Source organism: Panthera tigris, chromosome A1 (genome assembly GCF_018350195.1).
Source record: "Panthera tigris isolate Pti1 chromosome A1, P.tigris_Pti1_mat1.1, whole genome shotgun sequence".
In the NCBI taxonomy this organism is placed as follows: domain Eukaryota; kingdom Metazoa; phylum Chordata; class Mammalia; order Carnivora; family Felidae; genus Panthera; species Panthera tigris.
The window spans coordinates 185,230,782-185,248,262 of NC_056660.1; the positions used below are offsets into that span (position 1 = coordinate 185,230,782).

At 34.3% G+C, this 17,481-nt stretch overlaps 1 protein-coding gene across 6 annotated transcripts in view; it reads right to left on the reverse strand.

Annotated features, from left to right (window-relative positions):
• GABRG2 (gamma-aminobutyric acid type A receptor subunit gamma2) overlaps nt 1–17,481 on the reverse strand; it is a 111,802-nt gene that overhangs the window by 57,847 nt on the left and 36,474 nt on the right. For all 6 annotated transcript variants that reach the window (XM_042992939.1, XM_042992908.1, XM_042992931.1 and 3 more), the window contains exons 4-6: nt 16,401–16,621; nt 13,297–13,379; nt 9,706–9,843 (exon numbers count right to left, since the gene is read on the reverse strand). In XM_042992939.1, coding sequence (XP_042848873.1) covers nt 9,706–9,843; nt 13,297–13,379; nt 16,401–16,621 — 442 coding nt within the window. The remainder of the gene's footprint in view (nt 1–9,705; nt 9,844–13,296; nt 13,380–16,400; nt 16,622–17,481) is intronic.

The window sequence follows — 17,481 nt, forward strand, 5'->3', positions numbered from 1 at the left end:
GACAAGACTAGATGCACAGATGTCCATCTATGTAACTGCACCACTTTATGTTTATTTATATACAAATATATTTAAGTTTATTTATTTATTTTTGAGAGAGAAAGAGAGAGAGAGTGTGTGTGTTCAGAGTGCACAAACAGGCTCTACACTGTCAGAGAAGAGTCCAATGTGGAGCTTTATCCTACGAGCCACAAGATCACGACCTGAGCTGAATTCAAGAGTCAGACACTTAACCAACTGAGCCACCCAGGATTTTATTTAAAATCCATCTGCCAGGAAAGTGGATTATAGAGATAAACTAAATAAACTTAAAATTTATTTGCACTGCATATACTATATATTTATGACAAATCCAGCTGTAGAATATAAAAAAGCAAGTGAAATGTAGATTGGATAGGTTCTGGCACTTCCCTGCAAATCACTGTCTATTCTCAAGTAAACATTGGCTGAATAATAGTTTCCATGTTCATTTCTTTTTGCCTATTAAAAGTAAAAACAACAGCAACAAACAAACAAACAAACAAAAACTTCATTTCCAGGCATACATAAGTGCTCATTTGAGGATTATCTTTCATTTTCCCCAGTTTTCCACAGAGTTACAGATGCACTTAGTTTTCAAAATAAGGAAACAGTAACAGAAAAAAGACCCAAAGCCCCAAAAATACAACAGGGACTTTGGTAAACTGGTAATGATGCACCTCACCTTTTCAGAAATGTCACAATCCAACTCTACTCAATCATGTTCAGATGAAAATGAACAAAAATGTTCAGATGTTTAAGATGTAAATATGTGTAAGATTTTCACATGAAAATTTTCAATTGTTCAATACTGACTAAAATTAAATGAAACTCATCCACGTCTAATGATTCATGCTCTAAGCTGGAGTTGGACAAGTGGCTACCAAGTTACAACCAATGACTCTACCTCTTTGGAGTAATTTCCCTGTAAGTAAAATTACAATTGGGCTTGATCTTCAAGATTTAGCCCTAAAATTTTACCTTTCTCTATCCATCTCTTTCCACTCTCAGTACTGATACTGCGAGCAATCACTAGCTAAGAAAGTATAATCATTAGGTGGTTATAATTGATGTCCATGATTGCACTGTCTGGTTAACAAGGAGCTATTACACAGCTCATGAATTACACATTGTCTTATATGTTATGTAGCTCTTCACCACTTACCAATGAAATTCCAGGTGCTTAGTGCTTTAAGTCATGTGAGCCTAAACATACTAGAAATCATGTTTGGAAACTATTCCAGTAAACTCAGCGTTCTTGACTGAAGCTTTATCTTCTAAACAAAGCCACTTATTTATTGTACTTCAATGTTCTTATAGAGCTGATAGAGAAGCATTTAAGGGCAAATCAATTCAATTGGTGTTGGGGATGGAAGAACAACTGTAATTTTAAGAAAATGCTATTTTTAGTATTCTTTTTGTCATTATTCTGATAGATAATTCATAGCAAGGAAAAGCTAATTTTGGGGAAGATAAATTGGAAGACAAATACGAAAAATCAAACATTTATGATGTGACTCACCTGTTAATGAGAAGCACTGTCAATTTCTTAAACAGTGGAGATATCGATATATAAAAAAAATAATTTAGTCATGTTTAAGATATTTGTCAATTATCTTTTCCTTTCACTTTCTGACCTACTTCTGCCCTTCGGGAATAGACTGTTCTTGCTTTTCTGAATGAGATAGATTACATGAGAGGTAGGTGAACATGGTAAACAAATTCTGGTCAGCCACTGCTTATATGTCCAGCAAATTCTTTTCTGAGCTGTTTAGCACTGCAATGTGTCATGACCTTCTTAATAAACTCTTTTTGGGAAAAAAAAAGTGAAATATTAAAAAAAATTTCCTCATTGCTGTTTGCTTCCCTTTTCAGTCTCTGATATGCTTAAATTTGCATATCTATAATGCTTGAATAGCATTATTTTCCGAAAGTGCAAAAATAAGAAGAGGAAATTAGTCAATTGCATCCAACAGAGTGAAAGGAATCATTAATGAGTTTGTGTGGAGAGCATGATGTCTGTAGACTCAGTATATCTCCCATTTTTATATTTTAATACTTATTTAATATTTTACATTTATTTGGGGGAGCAGCTCGACAGGAGGGCTCTAGTAGTCATATCAGTCACATGGATGAATGTGTCTTTTAAATATGGCAAAGTAGGATTTTCGATTGAATTAGGAAACACCAAAGACTTGGATAAAAATTAATGTCTTGACCTGGTTAGTTCTCACAGACTGTCACAATAAAGTATTAATCCCCAAAATTACTGTAAATAGTAGTCATACAAACCCTTTATTAGGTTTCCTTTCTTATAAGAACAAATAGCAAATACACTGGATCTGACAGTTTCTTAATTAAAACCATATTTAGATAGTGACCAATTGGTCCACTAAGCAAGTGAATAGTATTAGCTCATAGGCAGTAAACACACTTCTGAAAAATGAAAGGCTATCATTGCTAAATTGTTTCTCACTTGTTATTGCTATATACAAATATAATTCCTATTCTTATAAGTTAACATTTTTTTGATGCATATATATAGGGCTATTGTATGACTTCATTGCATTGCTTGTGTAATATTATCTATTTTCAAGCTTAAGAATTAACTTTTTCTTTTAATTAATTCATCTCTTTGCCTAATATATTTATGAGAGGCAATGGGATAAAAATTTGGTATCTGGATAAATAACTCTGCTTTATTGAATATCCTTGAATAAATTATTTAGCTCCTCTAAACTTAAGTTGTTTCATGTGTCAAATAGCAAAAAAATGTATTTCTTAGAGGCTTGTTGTGAGAAATAATATGATAGCACACCATGTCGCACAGATGCTAGAAACCATAAAACCCATTGTTCCTTCCTAGCACACAACTGAGCTACATTTCCCAGACTCATTTCATCATCACGGGAACATACAATATTCTTGCCAGTGGAATGTAAGCATAAATAAAGTGTATCACCTTGAAGCCAAACAATTTTCCTTAGATTTCATATGACTTCCTATGCAACCTCTCTCTATCTCTCAAGCCCTGTCTCCCCACTAGGCAAGGTCAGAGCAACCTTGGAATTTAAAATTCGGATGTGGAACTTTTTAAAATGTAATATATAAATACTGCAGGGTTACAACTGAAAGAAAGAAAAACATAAAATTTTGGGTTAACATATATACCATCATATGTCACTAAAAACAAATACATGCATGGGACTGTTATTCCCCTTAAATTAAAAATCTAAACGAGTTTGTTTCTGCATTTGACTTGCTTTGAAAACCTATTGAAAACTTGATGGAGAACATTCTAGGAAAACTTAATTTATAAACAAAAAGGCATTCCTACATTAGGAGATCTATAGTGTAACTGTGGTGACGTCAGAGGTTTTGGATAGGTCTAAGAACAAGGATTTCAAAGAAGCATCTAGTAAAATGCATTCATCTTATTATAAGCAAGGAACTTTCATCCCAGAGATGGCTATTCCTGGCCCAGCTCTCTTTACGTTATTCTTATGTTTTCTTCTATTGAAACCAAACTTAATTTTTTTTCTAAGTCAAAGCTTAAAAATAAAATAAAACTCAATTACTATGAAGTTTTCCATGGATTTATTTTAAGACATTACATTTCTTCAACTAGTTTGAAAGTATATTTTTGACTAAAATGAACTCACAGCTTACTGTGACCCAAAGTCACAGGAGACTGTGAGATGAATGCACAGTTGTTTCTCTCCTACCAACTAGGTTTCTGAATTTTTTTGCTTATTTCAACCTCTTCAGAAAAAAAAATACTGTTAACTTGTATCTTTTTTCCCCCTTTTCTTTCCCTTAAAATAGTTCACCTCCATTATGAGTAAAGTTTTCAAAAGTGTCTCCCTGGTTTGCCAAAGACATCTAAATTAAAACACATCGTGGAAGGTGGGAGCTTTTCTTTTTTTTTTTCTACTTGGATAATTATTTGACCAATACATATAGGCTGATACAGGTAGAGAAGGTTGGATTTGAGCTTGGTATTAAATAAGGAATATAGGACACAAAGACATGAAGTACGTACTACCTATACAGAACACCTCAGGGGGTTAAGGGTATGGGGGAAGAATAGTGGTCAAGCTTTGAAAGTATAGGGTAAATTTTAAATATTTTAGAAATGAAGCAATGAACATGGACTCTATCCACAGAGCTGGTATTTCTAAAATTGTAGTCTGACCGGTACTGTTGGAAAGTAAGGTAAATTTAGTGATACAGGGACTTTTTATTTTAATATTTATGTATTTCTTATAATAGAAATTAGGAAACTACAATAAGCACATGGAATCCTAACCAAAATGGTGAATTAAAGACAAAAAAGTAAATAATATCTAATGTTCATGGGTTCACCAAAAAATTTATGAGGATTTTCATGAAACACTGAAGTTTGCATCCTAAAGAAAATATGGAAGCTTTCATGGTATTCTAACATGGGAAGAATGTGATACATTCTTTGTGATTCAGAATGATGGCACTTGGATCACAGATTCTCCTAAGAAACTTATTTGCCCACTTTTGTAGCCCACACATCAGGATAAGAACATGAAGGAAAAAAGTTCTGCCTGATACTAAAAATCATGTAGATAATTTGGTGAACTGGCAATGGCAACATGACCAGAAAGAACAAAGTCTTCTACTTCAGAGTAAACAATGAGTAATGAGAATATACATAATAGAATTCTGCACTGCTTATTAAATTGAGAGAAATTTTGCAGGTTTATCAATATAATTGTCATAAACAATCAATTCTACAATTGCTACTCATCAACAACTCTAGGCAAGCCACTATACTAATAACATCATGGGTACAAAGATGATTAAAAGAAGTGAATTTTGTGAAATTTGTGATTTATTGGAATGAGGGGGCAGAAAGGGGTAAATAAAAAGTGCCTAAGCCCTATGATCCAGCAATTGCACTATTAGGTATTTACTCAAAGGATTAAAAAAAACAGACTCAAAGGGGGTACATGAACCCCAATGTTTATAGCAGCATTATGAACAATAGCCAAACTATGGAGAGAGCCCAAATGTCCATTGACTGATGGATGAATAAAGAAGATGTTGTGTGTGTGTATATATATATATATATATATATATATATACACACACACACACACACACACACACACACACACACACACACAATGGGATATTACTCAGCCATCCAAAATAATGAAATCTTGCCATTTGCACTGATGGAGATGGAGCTAGAGTGTATTATGCTAAGCGAGAAAAGCCACTCAGAGAAAGACAAATACCATATGATTTCACCCAGATGTGGAATTTAAGAAACAAAACAGATGAACACATGGGAAGGGGAGGGGGAAAAGAAGAGAGGGAAACAAACCATGAGACAGAGGGGGTGGGGGAGGGGCCAGATGACTGAGGGGTATCAAGAAGGGCACTTGTGGTGAGCACTGGGTGTTGTATGTAAGTGATGAATCACTGAATTCTAACTCCTGAAACCAATATTGCCACTGTATGTTAACTAACTAGAATTTAAATCTAAATAAATAAATAAATAAATAAATAAATAAATAAATAAATAAATAAAATTAGTAGGGAAAAAAGTGCCTTAAGCAACACAAAGCAGAAATTATGTCTTCATAAAGTGGGTGAAAATGCTCTGAGGGAGAGTTAATGAAATGATGACGATGATGATAATTATTAATAAGAATGTCTTCTATTACAGAGTCTTTTCTGTGTGTCAGAGAAAGTTTTAAGCATTTTTAATTGAGTGTATTACTTAATCCTCAGAACAACCCTGAAATATTGGTGATACTGAGCTTAAATATATTAAATAATTTATACAAGTTAACATTCAAACTTGAGCTGCCTGACTCCAAGAGTACACATTTAAAAATTGCTCCAAGTTGTTTTGATGAAAGGTAGTAAAGACCTCGTTGAGGAGATGCTATGCTTTTAAGCCTTAAAGTCATAAAGAAGGTAGAAAGGATTTGCGAAGCCATTCAGAGAAGAAAAATTAAGATTCAGTGTGTGTATAGGATTGGCTATTTATATTCAGAAAAATATAGTTGGATTAGTTCTGTCACAAGGTGGGAAATTATAGAAAACAATGTTGGAAAGTTTCTGAGAACAAAAGCTTGTGCTTAATTGACCTACTAAATTCTTGAAACATGGTGAAAGTTGTGTTTTCAGAAGATCCATTAGACCACAGTGGGAATAAAATAGCATAATAATTAAGAGCACAAGTCTAGGAGCAAATCACTTGAACTCATAGCCCAGGTTTTGTAACTGATCCCTGCAGTAAATGAGCCTCTAGAAGTCTGTTTCCTCATCCACAGTGATACCTTGGGTGTGATGTGTAGGAAATAGGACCATGGCTATGAGAATTCAACTAGGTTGTTTGGATTAAAAGTTTGCTACAGTACATGTAGTTAGTGCTCAGTAAGCGCTAGCTTTTATGATTAATGTGTAAAAGATAGACTGTGGAAGAGAGAGACTGACAGCAGGGACATAACTTAATAGGCTACCAACACAGTCCAGATGGGAACAGACAAATCCTGAACTAGGACAGGGGCATTGGCAACAGAAAAGAGGACAGTTACACAAGATGCTTTAGAGGCATAAGTGCCTTTGTGATTCATTAGAGGTGGGAGGTAGAGACATGACTCTAACTGTTCACGCCTGGCTCACTGAGACAATGATGGTGCTATTCCCAGATGCAGAGCAATTATAAAGACATCATGGTTTGGAGGAAAAATCATGGATGCAGAATCTGTTTTGATATATTGACTGTGAACTAAAGATGTTCTTCAAGTCATATCCATCTACCACCAAGGCAATATTATTCTCAAGTATGATACAGATGTGACTGGTGGGAAATTAAGAAGGTTCAGGTGGTGTGAGCAAAGGTTGTCACTGATGACATTGAATTACATGGTGAGAAGATTCTTTCCTGAGAAATGGTCCTTCTACTCTTCTGTTTACATCAATGAAATGTTTTACTTTGGTGCCAGCTGCAATTTCCCATTTCTCAAATATCTTTCCTTCCCTCATTTTCAATATACTCAGTCTGCAGAACACTAATACATGCACTTAAAATTTAAGAACATTTGTTTGCTTTTCATTGTATTTTTGCATCAACTTCTATTGTGTCAAATGCTTCTGCTTTTTCATTATGGCCCTAATATGAACTTTCTTTTTAAAAATTCATTTTACTAAAAACAATAATGAATCAATTTAAAGAAAAAAATACTAAGGAATCAGCAGTATAGTCACCACCTGAATATAATAAAGTCATGAGAGGGCTTGAATGAATGAAGGTTAGAAAGCCTTGCAGTAAGCTAGGTCAGATATTAGGCGATATTCTCACCCAGTTTTGACCAAGGCTTCTTAAACTCATATACATTTATGGTAAGTCTAGGAGAAAATCACATTGTAATAATGTATTTAAAAGGAGTATAAATTTAAAAGGAGTATAAATTTGATCTGATAATTTCCCAAGAAAGCTGTTTTTATAACTTCCTTGTAGATATTAACTAGTTGTAAAGCTCTGCTTTGAAGGTAAGAATGGCATCAGAAATCAAACAAAAGGTCATGCAGAAACTTCAAGTCATTACAAAATCAACTGTCATGAGAATCAGGCTGCCTCTCAGCATTGGTGTTAAGTTTCCATTCAGTCCTTTCTCTTCACAAATACAACTAAGATGGCACTGCACACAAAATACAAACCAACAAGAGCAGGGAGTGAACAACAAGACCAACAGGGAGGCTAACCACTGTATTAAAATTCACAAATGATGCAATCAATTAAATCATGCTACTCAGTAACTAATCTGATATCAATGCAGTCTTGCTTTGATTTCCCTAGTAAGATTAATAGCTTTGTGACACCTTGGTAATATTTCTTGCCATGCTTTAAGTAAGTAGGTCATTTTCTTCTGGAAATATCTCATAATAGACAGTAAATACTCTAGATCATTCTCAAGATGAAATATTGGGGAGGGAATGATTTAGGCCCTATGATATAAAGCCAACATTTCCCTTACCACCATTTGGTTTTAATGCCCCTCTGGGCTCAAATGACTAAAAAGACTGGCTAGTCATCAGTTTTGGGGTTCTGTTTTAGGGTGCTGGAGCAATTACAGAAATATGAATATACAACACAATTTAATGCCCAATTTCTCATTCTGGAAGCATGCAGACTTAGAAATTATTTTTACACATGTTCTTCCTTTCACAGATGGAAAGCCAGTTCTAAGGCAATCCTAAATCTTTTTTAGGGACCAAATAAAAGACTGTTCTAGTACTTGATGTTCAGGATTTGCAGTGAATAAGGGAACAGAAGGCCACTTTTCAAAAATATACTCAAGCATTTCTTTGACCTTCTTTTATATTCTTTTTGCAAATTAAGAGAGTTGGAGAAATCTGCAAACACTGTGGATAATAGTGTTAAGACCAGATAGTACTTTGATTTGGAGAATGATGGTTACGAAGTATAATCTTAAATTTCTATTTTTGCATAGGTCCTTAACTTGCTTCTCTATGTATAGCAGACCAAGACCTTATTCCAAATTAGTCAACACAAAAGTATATTCTATGAATTTCAGGAAAAAAACTCAGGTTTGTGCAAATAAATCAACAGAAAACAGTTCAACTCACAGGAATATATATCAAAATACATGTCTTAATAGACATTAATCTGAGAACCCATCATTTATATTTGAAACTGGGACATATCTAACTCACTTAATTTTAAAAGGAGTAGCTGGAATAATTTGCTTGGAGTATGTACTCAACATTGCAGAGGGTTTATACTGGCCACCCAGGAGACAGATATGGTCTCTGAAATAGGTTTAAATTATACCACATGGGTTTTCAAATAAATTCAATTAATGCCATTAAAATCCATGATACTTGTTGTAAAAATAAAGATTTTGAGTTTCTCTTAAGAAATCTGAGCTCCTGACCATGTTAGGTCCCACACGCACTTGTATTAGTAAAAGCTACTATTTATTGAATGCTCGCTAAGTTCCAGGTATCATTCTAAGCACTCTTCTTTTTTGTTTTTTTGTTTTTTGTTTTTTGTTTTTTCCTTTATACACACAGTATGCCTGTGAAACAGGTTTTTTGTCCACATTAGTTATCTGGCAGATTTAATCCCTGAGAAATTCAGTAATTTTCTCAATATCTATAGCTAGTAACTGATGCAGTTGGGGTTTGAAACGAGGCCTGTCCCTTATCCATGATAGAGCCAGTTCAAAATATTAAATTAGTGAATGCGGAATCCGTCCATATCCATTATGATCACATTTCTGTATTTGCAGAAAGTTAATTTTCCCTGTGTGATTACTTTAAATGCTGCTATTTTAATATACCATAAAACTTATTTCCTAAAAGAAACATTACACCTACACCTAATAAATATTGTCTGCTTTTAAAATAATTGCTAGTCATTTTTGCTTAAAGAAATTAAGCAAATAAGTTACTAATCCAATTTTAATCCATTTTGTTTCAAACTGATAGAATCCATTTATATTTATCTATTATGCTAGAATACCAATTATAATTTTCTCTGGTAAATTAAAACACTTCATTTAATGTTCCGCATATCATTTGTAGACAGGTATTGAAAAGTCTGTGAATTAATTATACCAGAATATTAACTCTGGAAGGGGTCACTCAAAATTCCTTTCAAGAGCATCTTACCAGAAGTTGTCTTCACTACTTCAGTGGTATTTCTCAGTCCAACAAATGAAAATTGATAAAGCCTCCACGATCTTGTGTCACCTACTTCAACAGAACTACGCTTCCATTGGTAGACAATTTCTTCACGTGGATAGCCATCTGCCATAAGATGGAAAAGCACATATTTAAAATTATTTATAAATGAATGTATGTAGCAACCACCTTCCATGAACAAGACACTGAGGTAAGTATGAGAGAAATGGTGTTTTAAGTTAGAAAAGGATCTTGAACTAAAGAGCATCACAATAGAGGAAATAAATACATTGACATCTTATCCCAACAAGAAGTTAAAAAGTCATAAGGTCAAGATTACCCTTGAAAATAACTTAATTTGCATAGAAGATATGCTATACATGGTTTTGTATATACTATACGCATGCTTTACATTGTCTGAGGTAAGATATAAAAAGTATCCAATATATGATAAATAGCACATATGCAAGATATTATTTTATGATGATGAGGAGTAAACAAGGCAAGGTTTTGAGAGTCATGCAGAAACAGAAAATAATGGAAGAAGAGACTCAAATGCCTCTCCAGGGTATGCCCTTAGAGTGGAAGATGACTGAGAAAAATAACTTCAACTATTTACATTATTCTCTCTCTCTCAATTTGTTGGGACTTCATTTTAATACACGCAGAAATCTACAATTAACAGTAGTAAGTAGTGGGACGCCTGGGTGGCTCAGTCCATTAAGCATCCAACTCTTGATTTTGGTTCAGGTCATGATCACCCGGTTCATGAGTTTGAGCCCCACATTGGGTTCTGTACTGACAGTGTGAAGCCAGGTTGGCATTCTCTCTCTTTCCCACTCTCTCTGCCCCTCCCCCCCCAACTAAATAAACTTAAAAAAAAAGTAGTAAGTAGAAATGCCAAGGGTAAGATACCAATGAGCACTATGTAGATTCTGAGGAAGTTAATTATGTTCAGCCAAGAGAACAGAAAGCCTTCATGAGAGAGGTATTGCACTGATTATGTAGAGATTATCAGTACCATTTGCTAGCCATAATACCCTAGACAAATTTCTTTGTTCTTTTTCCCTCAAGTATTTGTTTATGGAGATGATGGCAGTACGTATTTCATGAAACTGATGCCCAATGTATAATTGTTGAGTGGATAAACATTATGAAGTGAATTATAGAATAAACTCTGTAGGGGTGCCTGGCTGGTTCAGTCACTAGATCATGCAACTCTTGATCTCAGGGTTGGAAGTTAAAGCCCCATGTTGTGTGTAGAGATCACATAAAAATAAAATCTAAAAGAAAAGCATAAACTCAAGTAAAAACAGATAGATAGATAGATAGATAGATAGATAGATAGATAGATAGATAGATAGATGATAGATAAATGATACATAGATGATAAATAAAACTAGACATCATCTCAACTATTTATGAACTAATAATCTATATAAGTCTTAATTATGGAGGCTGATTGACTACCTGGAATAGGATCCCTAACGTGTTCCCTTTTTCTTTTCTTTTGGTCCAACTAGGCGTGTGTTGTGTGCTTATTAACTAAGATGAAAGAAAAAAGAAAGCATGATCCCCAGACTGGTATGGAGAAGGGGTAGGGGACAGGATGTGTTGAACCAAGAAAAAGAATAGTAATGTTAGGGAACTCCCTATGGAGAACATGTTGATGATTTAACTTTTTTGATAGCAGTAAGAAACATTAAGTTGTGTTTGGGTTCAGAAGACAAGTGTCAATCAGTGACCTAAAGACACAGAAATCACCAGCTCTAGATTTTATCTGACTCAGAAGAGTAGTCCCAGTTGAAAAAATAATAGAAAAGAAGTCTCATCTCCTAAAGCTTGGGGAGGATTTTACTTAAAAATATTCCATTCTTGGATAAAGTAAAACATATGAAATAAGATTTATAATGGGAAATTTTCTTTTTTTAATTTTTTAATGTTTTATTTTATTTTTGAGAGAAAGAGAAGCAGAGCATGAGTTGCGGAGGGGCAGAGAGACAGGGAGAATCTGAAACAGACTCCAGGCTCTGAGCTGTCAGCACAGAGCCAGATGTGGGACTCAAACTCATGAACCCATGAGATCATGACTTGAGCCAAAGTCAGACACCTAACTGAGCCACCCAGGTGCCCCAATTTAATGGGAACTTTTCTAAATAGATATGATACATAGTGATATTTTTCCTCTAGTTCCTTCTGGAATTTATGTAATGATGAACAGATGATTGCTGCTTTCATCATTGTTTTTTTTTTTCTTTTTGAAAGAACAGCTATTATTATTTAGTTGGTTTGTATGGGTCTCTGTCACTCCCTGCCTGGGAAATTCTACTTATAGAAATATAAACTTAAAATTCATAATAAGTTTTTCATTCTGCCTAGTATGCATAGTTGTCAGACCAAAAATAAGAAAGAGGTGAGCAACCTAACGTGGACCTGAACAATTAGTGAGGCAAACATCTGGGGGACACTGAAGCTTGGGTTTGGTTCAGACAGGAAATTATCTATGAAGCTTAATTTGTATTAGAATCATCACAGATCATTTTGCTATATAGTCTATTGCCTGATAATAATAATAATTAATAAAAATAATAGAGCTTTTTACTGAATCCTATTGTGTGTGAGGTAGCATATCAAGCATTTTACATATATTACATCAACAAAACAATATTGTGGGAGGGCACATCTCAAAGTCTCTGCTGGGCACCTGAGATTGTGGATTCACTGCAAGATTTAATAATTTGCTCAAGTCTATAGTGATGGAGTTGGGATTTGGACTAGACCCAAAAGACACCAAAAATTAGTCTTTTACTCACTGGTAGATAACTAGTTCTAGATATTATTCAAACTCCAGATGAAGTGGGTAATTTTCAATTTTGCTATCTTTAACGCATATACTGAAATTGAAATAAGCAGATGACACTGTTAAATCTATGTACCTCCTGCTGGGTAAGGGAGAAAATAAATAGCAAAGATGCTGCTACTCTCTTCTTCTGAGCCAATAGGTGGGAGCCAGGAAGAAGGATGTAAAACCTACCATTATACCTTTCCATTGAGTTCAGGCCTGGCTTTACAATCCTTCTTGAGAAAAGTCTCTGGGTGGGGTGTGTGGGTGGCTCAGTAGGTTAGGCCTTGGACTTCAGCTCAGGTAATGATGTGGGGCCTGTGGGTTTGAGCCCCACATTGGGTTCTGCGCTGACACCTCAGAGCCTGGAGCCTGCTTTGGATTCTGTGTTTCCCTCTTTCTCTACCCCTCCCCTATATGTGCGCTCTCTCTCTCTCAAAAATAAACACAAATTAAAAAAAAAGAAAAGAAAAATATCTCCAGGCAACCACTACGAATTTATTAGAAATTTATGCCCCAGTGAAAGCTACTTGTAAATTCTAATAAAATAGATCCTTTTTTGCAGGAATCACTCTAATAGGGTTAAGCTGGTATTATGATGAAAGTAACTGTCAAAGTCTTCAAAGTCAACAACATTGCTTGTTTCTGCATTCTCTAGGAGTATCCCAATTAGTTGGCATTGCAATTAGGAAACTGTTGGTGAGAGAGGATATAGAATACAGAATGAGATTACTTACAGCTGGAAAACTCCAAGGGGCAGGAATGTTCGTCCATTGGAAAATTGTGCAACTGCAATTGGCACTCTGCATCAATTGTCAACCTAAACAGAAGGATATGAAACACAAATAGAAAGAGTTTAGACACAGTTTTAAGAATGTACATGAATACAATTTTTAATGACTATTCTTAATCTTTGTTCCTGGAGAATATATCTCATATTCCTATTGATAATTCAAGGTGATTCTCCCTGAAGAAACCCACCAAGTCCAGGAGAAAATGACTTAAGACTTAATGTAGTCCATTCCTTTTCACAGAACAAACAATAGGATCTCATTGGCTTCAATTCCATTTTTTCCAAAATTTATGACCACGTAATTTTTTTGGCAAATTAATTGCACACATGAGATTGCTTGGTGAATATATTTAACTTAACAGAACAAATTGTTTTAGGAACTTAAGCTCATTTACTGTTTGCATGTAAATGAATGCTGATAATTCTCAGATCTTATCTGCTAATTAAAGCAGAACCTTCTGTTTGTAAGTACTTGGTAGCTGTTAGATTTAAATTACTATATGTGAGTTTTAACATACTTATATTTCACAATGGAGTATTATGCATTCTTATAATGGAACACTATGAAGCCATTAGACAGGATGTTACAGAGTAGAAGAATACTTAATAGCAAACAAGAAATGTTAAATACACATATACAGACATGTTTGAAAAATGTTTGCCAGTGAACCTCAATTAGTTTGCATCTGGGGTGTTTATTAAAGTTACAGATTTTCTGGATCTCGATATAGGCTAGGACTCTAGGATGGAGAAGTTTAATGGAGTCCCAGATATTTTGACCATCTTTGGACAAGTAGGAATATACTCTAAAATTGTAATGGCAGTAGGTTGATTATTTTTAAGATTTCTTATTTGTTAGCTATATTTCTTACAAAGTACATAGAATAATCTTGAAATAATAAAAGTATTATTTTATAAATATTAATTTATTTTAAAAGATTTTATAACTCAGCATAATTATTAATTGGGGAGATTTCATTTTTCTATGGTATAATAGAGCAACTACTGATCTTAAAATATACGTAATAATTATTCAGCCTTTAATCATCTATGTGACACTGGGTATGATAAATTTTTCTCTCATTTAATAAATGTTATTATCGCTTTAATGTACTTTAACTTGTTCAGTCACAAAACTAGCAGCACAGTTGAGATTTGAACCCAAGATTATTTGTCTCTAAACATGAAGGTTTTAATCATTGTCATTCAAAAATTATATGCTCTTCCAAAGAAAAGGTTAGTTTTATTTGTAAGTGAAATTATAATTAATTTGATATTTTATTATTTTCAAGTTCAACTGGAATTATTAAAATTGAAAACACCTTTAGAAAGATTGCAGATACAAAAATAGATACACACATATATAATCTGTGCACAAATATTCATAACGTATAGATTGGCTACAAGAATAAAATCATCTCTATAGATTCACAACTCATTCAAACTTTGAATCTTCCAAGTGGGATTTTTGAAGTGACTTCCATAATTAAATATTGGATAGAGATTCTACAAGTTATTACAAGTTGAAAAATGACTATAGTTATGAGGACAATAAAGGGACTTGAGATAGTGTGAGTGACTCAATTTTGCAAAAGCCAGACTGAGCTCTGATTTATCAAACTTTGATTTCCACTAGATTCTAATTTCAATCATTACCTTATCTCTCATTTAATGAAACCCATGATGAATACAAACTATATGCAATGAATTTCTTTTGTAATTGTGGCCATTTTTCCTAGTTACTGATCTTGGGTGGGGGAATGTGTCATGAGGGTGGTGGTGCCTTATTTCCAATAATCTCCATCAATTCCTACCTAATTCCTCTAAATAAAAATGTAACCAAGTAAAAACATTAAACTTACTAATAAAGCTTTGAGATATACCTTCTAGCACCAAGACCCCTGCAACCAGATAGCTGCCCTTAAGTCATATACATAGAAATTCTGGTGAGCTGCCCTAATTCATATTGATAGTCAAATAGAGCTAAGAACCAAAGTCAGATCTGTCTGGTTCTTAAGTTTATTTACTTACCTATTATGATGTTTAATAATATACTTTCACCCATTTGAAACCTCAACATAAAAACATTTTAAATGCATGTAAGTATAAGGGGTGCCTGAATGGTTCAGTAGCTTGAGTGTCCAAATTCAGCTCAGGTCATGATCTTGCAGTTTGTGAGTTTGAGCCCCACATTGGTCTCATTGCTGTCAGGGCAGAGTCGGCTTCAGATCCTCTGTTCCCCCTCTCTGCCCCTGCCCCGTTTGCACTCTCTCAAAAACAAACATTTTTAAAATAATAAATAAATAAGTAAATCAGTAAGTAAATAAATAACTAAATAGATAGATAGATAGATAGGTAGATAGATAGATAGATAGATAAAATAAAGTGCTAAGATAATGGCATACAGGAATTTAAGTAGAAAATCTCCCAAAAGTTATTTCATATTTAAGTTCTGAAAATAAAAGATACCTCCTTCAACTTATCCCTAAAGAAGTCTATTCCCAAAATAGCCAATAAATTAAGTCAAATAGCCTATCAGTGTAGTGGGGAGTGGGTGCTGGCAGATAGAACTCATTGTAGTTACTTGCTATTGTGCAGAAAAGAAAAGGAGGTACAGGAGATCTCCACACCAAAATTTCTCCTTTAGCAATGGTTTCCTTGGAAACAGAGACATTTCCAAGCATAACAACTGGTGATTCCAATGGTAACTGTGTTTCAGTCTCCTTATTTTAAAGTAGCAGGACACACATGCAAAAGCCAAGGCAGGCACAAAGATCAGGTAACCTTATGAAGTCAAGGGACATTTCATGTCCGTGTGAGAAAACAGAGTTCTTACATTAGTCAAAGAAATAAGTTCTACCTATGACTTTGCAAAGCATATTGAAAACAGAAAGAAATACAAATTTTGTACTACCACATACTGTTTTGATCAAACATGCACACCCTGATGTAGGTTTGAAATTTCTTTCATTCCTCTTGTTTCAAGAGAGTGTTGGTGATCTTTGTTTTATTCCCAGAGATTACTCTTTTTCTTTTTCAAAAGAATACCTTAAAGTGTAGAGCACTCGACCATCATTCCAAATTCTCAGCATCCTATTAGGGGTGGTTATCCAGTGTGCATCAGCTTTCTTGGAGTTTCTGAAGAAAGTGTCTGGAATCCAGATTTTCCCTACCATGTTGCTATTCAATCGGAGGACTTTAATGGTGCTGTTAAATTTCAGACGTCTGTCATACCACGTTTGAGCAAAAAATATGTCAATTGTATATTCCTGTTTTTTTTTAAAAAAAAAAAAAAGGTGAAATAGAACATTTTAAACACAGAATTGTAATGTAGAACATTTGTTTGTATTTATCATTTGTATTCTCATTACCAACATAAAGCAAACGTACTCTGGTTTTAATTAATTTAAAGAAGGCAAAAGCTTTGCTAAGGAGATACATCCATCTTTTATAGACAAATTGATAAAAAAATAGACCTGTTTAGATGAATTCTAGCAAAAGATCATAGTTGTAATATAGTCATTTGCATTCAGTGTCTGTACAGCAGTTTCTCACGTTACTTTGGGCCAGCTAATTCTTTGTTGTGGGGGCTGTGTTGTGTATGTTCGAATGCTTAGTAGTAGCATTCTTAGCCTCTACCCACTAGATGCCAGTAACACCACCACCACCACCCCCAACGCAACCCCCTGCATATTGTGATAGCTAAAAATATCTTCAGACATTGCCACATGTATCTTGAGGAAAACAATCACCTACGTTCAGAATCACTGCTAAAGAGTGAACAAAGTCCATGATACTCAAAACAGTCCTCAACTGGAGCTCTGGAGAACGGCTCAGTTGCCTCAAAATAAAATTGGGATCTTTAAGAACCTGCCTTGTTAGGTAGTGTGAAGATGGAAAAGGAGAATTCACGTAAAATGGTTTTGGTCTGGCAGATAGCAAAAACCAAATGCAAGGTAACTTTTAAAATATTTTTACTATTATAGTTGTCCTTTTCACTAATAACGAGGAAACTAACCAATTAAAAAATAATTTTTACTAATGTGCTAACTCCATCACAAAGCACATTCACAAAGTGCTGTGATGAGACATGATTCTATAATGACTATGCTCAAGTATACATCACTAA